Below are 10,425 nucleotides of genomic sequence, written 5' to 3' on the forward strand. Positions count from 1 at the left end.
TAGTGATTGTATGTTGCTGACATATGAGGGTAAGTCAGTTACCTGGGGAATTACATGGTCATTATGTTGTGAAGATAGCCAAAGTCAAATGCGTTAGCTTACCTGATTTGAATTTTATTTCCTTGCTGTTGCGACTACTTTAATTTTTCAAAAAGAAAAATGGTAGTGGAAGGATATTTATTGAATAGAAGAATTAAAACAGGCATAAGTTGCATTGTAAGATTATTTGGATAAAAATGCCCAATAACCTTTTAGTAATGATAGAAAAGTCTTCTCTAAGTTAATTTCATGGACAGTCTGTATAGTTTTCCTAGCAACAATGGCTTCTCATAATGCTTTTCTAGATTTTTTTTTCTGATGTCTTAATCTAGTTTAGAAGAGTGATATTTCTCAGAACTGAAGCATTCATCCAAACCATTTACAAAGAATACACAGCCTTATTGAATGTAGCACTCCTTCCTTCACATATATCCCAATACATCCAGCTACTTCACTAAACTTTCTTTAGTTCTCCTTAATATGTTTTAGACTCATCAGCTCTCACCTCTACTTTTCTACCTATTCTCTCTAGGTAATATGTATAATTCTATAATGTAGTTATGGTTGTATACAAGGGGTTTTCCATTTTCCAGTCTAACCAAATTTGTATAACGTGACATATAGGAGAACTGTCAACTTGAGAAAATACAGTCCTATAAATATCCTAAATGGAATGAATCTAATTCATTATTTTGACCATTAAAAGGATCATTTCTACATTTGTTGAAAAAATATGTCTGTATATTAAAGTCTCAGAGCAACTGGAATCCACAAGACAATCTTTGTAATGCCTTCCAATGAGAACTAACATGCAGAGGTGGTTTTAGCACCGAGAAACAAATTAACAAAAATTGTATGAATGTATTGCCTCATTTTGGCATATATATTCTTTTAAATTAGAGGTTTATAGCCTCCTTTCATTTAGATGTACTGAATGGTTCTATAGAGACTTCTTGTGACTAAAGCATTTCTAAAAGGTGCCTGGTATCTAAGCAGTGAACAAATATTATTATTTCTGGCACTGTAATCCATAAACAAGGTCAGCTGTTATCTAAATATGCCGTGACAAATAGGACTTTTTTCCTTAGATCATATATGGTTGTCTAGGATAACAATTAAAAATAACCATATAACTCCATCCTTACTTTTGTTGTGGCTTCACTTTATGTATTTAATCTTTTATATTTTTTTTTACTTCACTCACATGATTGTATCATACCATTCCTTAAATGGGTGCTTTTTATTAAGGACTTTTGGTGCAATTCAGTCACAGGACTAATCCAAGGTAAATTTTGTTTATCCAGGATTTGAGAGTCAGATTCAGTAAAACATGAGACCTACAGTAATTCATTATAGTTTTTCGTTATGATCTGGAAGAAGGAAGAATAGCTTATTTCTAAATGTTTACATGGAAATGAGAAACTGTAATGGCCTTTTATTGCCAAGAAAGCATATATAGTACTGTAAATACTTTATGTTAAAGACTGTTATCTAATGGTCAAATGTATAAGTAAGAAATCAATGTGCATCTGCCAGTATTTATGGCTAAGCAAAATTTTATGAATTGTTAATGAAGAAATATTTGGAAATATTTAGTAGGATTATGCATGCTCCAAAAAAGAGTTGGAGGAAGCATTTTGGACCCTAGATGGGTATCTGTCAGCTATTAATTTTAAAAGCCTGACTTTTTGAAATTTCTGGATGTGAAACAATATGTCTCCTTTTCTCTTTTTTCTCCCTTGAGTATTAATTAAGAGCTTTGAATGTTAGCCAATGTCTCACTTTCATACTAGGAAATCAGTGGCCATAGAAAAGGAAAGGAAAACAAAACAAACAAACAAAAAAGCTGTACGAATAATTCTCCAATTCCATTTCAGTATTCCTCATTTTCTTAAGCAGATTGATCTTTATAAAACATTGATTCAGTAATTTTAGTTAATTTTGAGTACCAATTCCAAACTATTTATTTCAGGTTATTGGAATTTGTGATGTTCATTTTGCTTAGACTATGATATATGAATGATAACTGAAGTAGCCTCCTTTGAAATTATTGGGAACTTAATGTTTCCCAACTGAGATGGTTCTCTAATTATAGCATTTTTTCTGATAAAAGATTTACGCACTAGAAGCCCACTGGCCCTACTCCAGTATATCAGTTCCAATTACTTCTAGGACCAGAGATGGGTACCTACAACTTATAGCTGGCCAAATATTCTTTTTTGAGGTGAGTCCTTATAATTGTGAGGCCTATGGACCATTGTAAGTACTTAGCAGCTGGATCCTAAGTCATTATGGCTTCTACCAATCTCTCCTGTTCTCTCATCAGATGGCTATCAAACAGTTTGTTTATGAATATACTTACAGTATAATAGTGAAAATGCCTAAAGCTTCACAAATGTGAAAAGCATAACTTAAGAGTTTTTAAACTATAATGTAGAATGGAGCTAGATATGGGAAAGACCCAAAACTGCTCTATGATCAATGAAAAGCCCTTTTGACATCTGTATATCATTGCTAAGTGCCATGTCTCATAAAGATTATAATGTCCCTTCCTCTCCTTTGCAGCTATTTCTCAACATCAAAGCTAAGTGTAAATATTGAAAACAGATCTGCTATCTCTGATGGTTCTTTCTCATGCCATAATATGGTTACATCAAGGTCACAAAATCCAAATTTGGAATGAACAAGAGGTTCACTGAACATTCTTGGGGAAAAAACAAACAGGAGAAGCTGATAATAAGTGAAAATTCAATAAGCAACCCTTTAAGAGAGTCACATAGAACAGAAATTCTTTCCATGATGGCACAATTTCTTTGCACAGCCTATCATTTTTGGGGGGAGACAGAGATTATTTTTATTTAAAATTTTAAAGTAATGACAAGAAATATACAGGCAGATTTTGTACCTAATTCTTTTTGATAGAATATTTTGCACTGGTTTAAAGATTGTAAAGCATGATGCTTTACAGAGCAATATATGGAAATAAATTAGATGCCAGCTTGGATAAACATAAAATCCCACTTGTATATGGGGTATAACACTAAGGGAAGATTACAGGAAAAGAACTGATCACAAAAGAAGAATATGTGCGCACTGCAGCTATGTATTCTTGAGCTTTAAGTCTGGAAAAAAAGCTTGTTCAAAATATTAATCGGATGAAAATAGTATTTTTATGGTTTTTCAAAACAGCCCTATACATAGTGCCTGCAAGAAAATCCTGTGTGTGCTGTTATCATCTGGTAGATGTGTTTTTTCTATTTCTATTTGCAGTTGATAGTCAACCTTCCATGCTATTATTAGACATACTTTTTCAGACAAATGCCTCTTTAAAAATTAAGATTGGTTGCATTTCTTAAATTTCTGGAATAAATATCACAGGAATAAGATAACCCATGGTGTTATCATAAAAATTGTTATAGCTCTGAAACTGCCTAAGTTCCTTTTAAGAAACCTCAAAAACAGTTCAAACCTACAATAGTAATAGTAATAGTAGTAAAGTTGGAAGGGACCTTGGAGGTCATCTAGTCCAACCCCCTGCTCGGGCAGGAAACCCTACACCATTTCGGACAAATGGCTGTCCAGTCTCTTCTTAAAAACTTCCAGTGTTGGAGCATTTACTGCTTCTGGAGGCAGGCTGTTCCACTGATTAATTGTTCTCACTGTCAGGAAGTTTCTCCTTAGTTCTAGGTTGCTTCTCTCCTTGATTAGTTTCCACCCGTTGCTTCTTGTCCTGCCTTCAGGTGCTTTGGAAAATAGCTTAATTCCCTCTTCTTTATGGCAGCCCCTGAGATATTGGAATACTGCTATCATGTCCCCCCTTGTCCTTCTCTTCGTTAAACTAGACATACCCAATTCTAGCAACCGTTCCTTATATGTTTTAGCCTCCAGTCCCCTAATCATCTTTGTTGCTCTTCTCTGTACTCTTTCTAGAGTCTCAACATCTTTTTTACATCGTGGTGACCAAAACTGGATGCAGTATTCCAAGTGTGGCCTTACCAAGGCATTGAAGAGTGGTATTAATACTTCACGTGATCTTGATTCTATCCCTCTGTTAATGCAGCCTAGCACTGTGTTGGCCTTTTTGGCAGCTGCAGCACACTGCTGGCTCATATTTAAGTGATTGTCTACTAGGACTCCGAGGTCCCTCTCACAGTTACTACTATTGAGCATGGTGCCACCTATGCTGTACTTGTGCATTTGGTTTTTCTTGCCTAAATGTAGAACCTTGCTTTTTTCACCATTGAATTTCATTTTGTTAGTTAGTGCCCAGTGTTCAAGTCTGTCCAGATCCTTCTGTATCTGAAGCCTGTCTTCTGGAGTGTTGGCTATTCCTGCCAGCTTGGTGTCGTCTGCAAATTTGATGAGTTCCCCATCTATCCCTTCATCCAAATCGTTGATGAAGATGTTGAAGAGTACTGGGCCCAGAACAGAGCCCTGGGGCACCCCACTACACACTTCCCTCCATATAGATGCAGTTCCATTGAGGACCACTCGCTGAGTACGGCCGGTCAGCCAGCTACGGATCCATCTGGTGGTGGTTCTGTCTACCCCACATTTTTCTATCTTGTCAAGTAGTAGGTTGTGATCTACTTTATCAAATGCCTTACTGAAGTCCAAGTAAATTATGTCCACAGCATTCCTCTGATCCACTAATTTTGTCACTTGGTCAAAGAATGCAATAAGATTTGTCTGGCATGATCTATTTTTGACAAACCCATGTTGGCTTTTAGTAATGACTTTGTTTGCCTCTAGGTGTTCGTTGATTCGTTGTTTGATTATCTTTTCCAGGATCTTCCCAGGTATTGAGGTCAGGCTGATAGGTCTGTAATTTCCTGGATCCATTTTTTTTCCTTTTTTGAGGATGGGAACTACATCAGCTCTTTTCCAGTCCTCTGGTAGTTCCCCTGTGTTCCAGGATCTTTGAAAAATATAGTTCAGTGGCTCCGATATCACATCTGCCAGTTCCTTGAGAACTCTGGGGTGTAATCCGTCTGGTCCTGGCGATTTGAACTCATCTAGGCTGGACAGGTGCTCACTAACGATTTTCTTGCCTATCTTAACTTGTGTTTCTGTTTTGTTTTTTATGGCACTATTTTTGATAGGTTGGTCTGTTTTTTCCCTTTGTGTAAAGACAGATGCAAAAAATGAGTTAAATAGTTCTGCTTTCTCCCTGTTGCTTGTCACCTTCTTGCCACTTCCACCCACTAATGGACCATCATTTCCTTCACTTTTTTCTTGTTTTTTACATGTTGAAAGAAGCTTTTTTTGTTATTTTTGACTTTGGTCGCAAGCCTTAGTTCATTTTGAGCCTTGGCTTTCTTCACTTCATCTTTGCAGGCTCGGGCTATTTGCTGATATTCTGACTTAGTTATGTTCCCCTCTTTCCACTTTCTATACTTGTCCTTTTTATCTTTCAATTTGTCAGAGAGTTCTTTATGCAGCCATGCTGGTTTCTTTTGAGAGCTGTTATTTTTCCTCTTTGTTGGTATTGTGCTAGACTGTGCTTTTATTATCTCATTTTTCAAAATTTCCCAAGCTTCTTGAGTTGTTTTCCCCTTGAGGATTCTCATCCATGGAATCCTTCCCAAGCCCTCTCTAAGTTTATTGAAATTAGCTCTCTTGAAGTCCAAGACTCTAGTTTGACTGTGTTCTATTGGTTGTGCTTCTATAATGTTGAATTCTAATATTGCATGATCACTTCCTCCCAGGGTTCCTATGGCTTCAACACCGTCTATCATTTCATCTCTGTTAGTGAGAATTAGATCCAAAATGGCTAATCCCCTAGTTCCATTCTCTACTTTTTGGGAGACAAAGTTGTCTGCTAGGTTTGCCAGGAACCTGTTTGATCTTCCACTTGGTGCGGAGTTTGTCTCCCAGTTGATGTCAGGGTAGTTAAAGTCCCCCATTACTATTGTGATGTGCTTCCTACATACCTTAGTTAGCTGACTAGCAAAAAGTTCATCTATTTCCTCTGTTTGGTTGGGTGGTCTGTAGTATACACCTATGGCAATGTCATTTGCCCCCCCTTTTATATTGACCCAAATGCATTCAAGACAGTTTTTATCATTGTTGTACTCTATTTCTGTGGAGATGTAGTTATTTCTTATATAGAGAGCAACTCCACCTCCTCTTTTATTTGGTCTGTTTCTTTTAAATAATTTAAATCCCTCTAGCTGTGTGTTCCATGTGTGAGTTTCATCCCACCATGTTTCCATAATGGCCACAATATCGTATCTGCCCTCATTAACCTGAATTTCTAGTTCACCCTGTTTGCTGTTCATACTCTGTGCATTGGTGTATAAACATTTGAGTCCTTTGTGGGTGGCCCTGTGTTTCCTTTCTACATAACCTGTGTGGTGCCTGAGTTCCCCTATTGTCTTACCACCTATTTGGTTAGTGCACTTCATATGGCACTCGCTATTAGAGGCTTCATTTTGATTGGTAGCAAGGTTGGTATTCTTGTCCACACACACATCTATGCTACATGCACTGATAGCCCTATAGTTTTTAAATTGCCGGGGACAGGGTTGTTCCGTATCAATTAACTCCCTGTCCCCGCTGTTTAGTTTAAATTTCCCTCCAGAAAATCTGTGAATTTATAGCCGAGTAACTCAGTCCCTTTTTTTGATGGATGCAAACCATCTCTTTTGTACATCTTTTGATTGGACCAGCTACTGACATCGTGACTAATATATCCAAAGCCTTCCCCTTTACACCACTCCTTTAGCCACATATTGAATTGTGCTATGCGCTGGCCTTTTCCGTTTTGCTCCTTATACACTGGTAAAACCTCTGAGAAAGTAAGCCTACAGCCTATTCTGCTAAGTTCCTTCCCCAAGCTCTGGAAATCATTCTGCACAGAGAGTACATCTTTTTGGGACAGATCATTAGTGCCAAGATGTACAATAGCCTCCACATCACAGTCCTTGCTGCCATTCTTGATTATTTTAGAAATACGCTTCTTGTCCCTACTGGCAGTAGCACCTGGAAGACACCTGACCTCTTTCAAAGCCTCTGTGTCCTTTCCTAAATTTACATCCCTTATAATTGAATCACCTACCAGAAGGTAGCTTCTCTTTTTGGGAGCCTTTCTATTCTTGCATGACTGATGTGCAATACCTGATTCACACTTCTCCCTGTCAAAATCTAGTTCTTCATCTCGGACCACAATCCCCTGCTTATTTGAGTTATCTTCACAAATACCTTTACCAGTCTCCTTAATGTCCCTATTAAGGTCAGCAAGAGCACTGTAGCTGTTGTACAGGGACACAGCGAAAGTATCTTTCAATATCTCTTTATTCATCATTTGAAGCTCTTGAAAAGAAGAGGATCTTGGATTATTCCAACAGGCCAGTGCTATGCATAATTATTCAAGAATACAGGTAATCCTTGACTTATTACCACAACTGAGCCCAAACTTTCTGTTGCTAAATAAGACAGTTAAGTGATTTTTTGCCCCATTTTATGATCTTTCTTGCCACAGTTGTTAAGTAATCACTGCAGTTAGTTAGTTAGTAACATGGTTGTTATGTGAATCTTGTTACCCCATTGCTTGCGGGAAGGTCACAAAAGGTGATCACATGACTCCGGGACACTGTAACTGTCATAAATACATGTTAGTTACCAAGTGTCTGAAGTTTGATCATGTGGCCACAGGGATGCTGTAATGGTTGCAAGTGTGAAAAATGATCATAAATCACTTTTTTCAGTGCTGTTGTAACTTTGAATGTTACTAAACAAATGATTGTAAATCGTGGACTATGGGTAAGTGTCACTGGTTATAATGGAATTATGCCTATCTGAATGTAGTATTCTATGAAATTTCTTTGATAATTTTCTTGGATATGTTGAGAAGCTCCAAACAATACTGATATTGCTCTTGAGCTCCATAGGACTCATTGTGATTACAGATATTGTAAACAAAGTAGTACTTTCTGTTCTTTTTGAAAGGAAAAGAGATTAGCTACTTGCCTCTCCTTTGCAATTATAGTCAGTGACCATAATAATAAATGCTTCACTATTTTGTAATGTACAGAGAGACTAATCTTGTATCAGGATTAGGAGAAACAAATGTTTCTGAAAGTTTTGTAGTTTCAAGCTACCATGCCAAACAGCAAATAAAATGTTACTGGGGTTGAGCTGCTACAACTCTTAAAAAAGTAAAAAGAACTTGGAGAATGAAATGGGATCTGTTAGTTATTTGATTTCCACTCAGTTTTCTTTTTAGAGACAAAATCCATAACAAAAAAAACAACTCCTTTCCTTTTCTTTCTCCTTTCCCCGTTCCCTTAGGCTAGTAGAAGTATTGAGTAAAGACAACAAATATTAGGAGAATTAAAATTGATCCTGTTTGTTTCTTTCTGATGGCTGTTAAACCAAAAGGAAGAGACCATATGGGATTGTAGAGCTGGTGAATCTGTCAAAAAACAGCTTGTCCAAGGCTCCCACAAATTTGGTAATATCACTGTGTTCCATTACTTAAAGTTCCAGATGTCAGTATGTGCTGCTTTTCCCAGTTTAGCCCTCTTTATTGTGAGAACAATGAATGGGTCACCTCATCTTTTATTAGTATGACATGCTATAAAATGAACATTATTTTAAGCATATTTTCCCACCATATACTATATTGGAATTTACCTGCACAATATTGGCTAAGTAATTGAGCAAATGTACTTCATCTTCATTGCGAGGTGTAACACGGTAAACCTTTTCCCTAAAGAAAATAGCATAAAGACATGACTTATAACAAAAAAGCTGTTGTGCTATTCTGAAAAGTTCTGAAATATTATTTTGTGTTCTTACTTACCCATCAAATCTGTGAACCGTTGTTTCAGCAAAAGCTGAAGTGGCACCTATGAGAAACAGTAAAGGCCACATCTTGCTTCTCCTGTGAAATGGTGAGGTGATAGTGGAGTTTTTGCTTGCTTTTATAATAACACGTCTCTTGTCTTTTTCAAACCCAGCTGTGAAAACCAGATCATTTTCCACTGATTAATTTCCTGACCTTGTTTTGTTTGATAGACTATTTCTTAAGATAAAACTCACCTGTGGAAATAGAAAGAAAATCTCACATGGAAAAGATTAGAGGTTAAAAGTAAACCATATAGTTCTAAATGAAAATTAAACATTTGAACAGGGAACTTTTGAACTAATGAAAATTATATCAAAAATCTAAATTCTCAAGATTTCTTCCGTAGACAGACTGAGTGAGAAGTGGGAATGGAAAGGAAAAAAACTGACTAAGAAAAGGAGCTTGCACAGTTTAAATGAGAGAATAAGCATGGATCAGTGGATTATATTTTATTAGTTGTAATGTTCTCACAGTTGTTAAAGTGGATTATTTGAAAATAGAAAATTTATATAAAATCTAAATGGATTTATTTTAATTAACCTTCCTCAAGAAAAATACACATTTTGGAAATCACATATGATACTAAGCCTTAGTCTGCTTAACTATATTTTCTTGAACCCACACCAACTCGATTCACATGTATGCCATAACTTATAGTCTATAAATCACAATGGATACATTCATACATAAATCATCACATTTGTGATTCTGGGTATTAAAGACAGCCTAGGGAACCTGACAGTGTACTGCACACCTTCCTGTACACCTTTTGTAAGCTCCTAAACTTTACCTCAGGGCTAATGGTACAGCTCCTCTGGTTTTAAGGGATGGAAGACTTCAACTTCATGGTCTGGGGAAGCTAAAGAAGGTAGAGAAGGCTTGGGGAATTTGTGGAAGTCATAACAAACATGTAGCATACAGGTAGTTAAATTTTAGGTCTACTTTTCACCTTTAAGTAATTAGCTGGTAATCCAAATCTATTTTTGATCAAATTACTGTTCTTGAATTTCATACCCCTGATAACCTCTGCAAGGTGGGAAGACCATTATTTCCTGTAAGTGCTTCATGGCTCCGAATGAATTAAGAAACAGTGTTTCTTCCTCAATGAATGGTGTCAGTGAATTACAACGAGATAAGAGGAGTCATACAGGTGAATGAATATTCACCGTTGGACTGTGAATTGCTCCCATGATTTTAAATGTCTACTTGGAAATGGTTAAGTTTGGGATGAAACATCAGCAATATACTGATGATACTCAATTGTATGTGATCCACTGGGAGAAAGTAGGGATGTAATAGAAGTCTTGAACCAGGCACTGGAGACGGTAAGGGACTGGATGGAGAGAAAGAAGCTGAAACCAAATACTTTCCCTGAAAGAACAAGTCTGCAACTTGGGAATACATCTAGTCTCAGAGCTATTGCTACTATTCAATAGCCAGGTGAAGGATGTGGCTAGGGGAGCCCTTCTCTCAGTTGCAGTTTGTTTGCCAATTGTACCACTTTGGGGAACAGGAAGCTGTGGCAATAGTTATCT

The 10,425-nt window shown here is 36.9% G+C and overlaps 1 protein-coding gene across 2 annotated transcripts in view; it reads right to left on the bottom strand.

The window, feature by feature from the left end:
• LOC120313105 (carboxypeptidase B-like) overlaps window positions 1-9,002 on the bottom strand; it is a 35,940-nt gene extending 26,938 nt beyond the window's left edge. For both annotated transcript variants that reach the window (XM_039354641.1, XM_039354642.1), the window contains exons 1-2: window positions 8,846-9,002; window positions 8,677-8,752 (exon numbers count right to left, since the gene is read on the bottom strand). In XM_039354641.1, coding sequence (XP_039210575.1) covers window positions 8,677-8,752; window positions 8,846-8,916 — 147 coding nt within the window. In that variant the 5' untranslated portion in view covers window positions 8,917-9,002. The remainder of the gene's footprint in view (window positions 1-8,676; window positions 8,753-8,845) is intronic.
• Between the last annotated feature and the right edge of the window lie 1,423 nt (window positions 9,003-10,425).

Source organism: Crotalus tigris, unplaced genomic scaffold (genome assembly GCF_016545835.1).
Source record: "Crotalus tigris isolate CLP2741 ecotype Arizona unplaced genomic scaffold, ASM1654583v1 scf7180000018573.505203, whole genome shotgun sequence".
NCBI classification, from domain to species: Eukaryota; Metazoa; Chordata; class Lepidosauria; order Squamata; family Viperidae; genus Crotalus; species Crotalus tigris.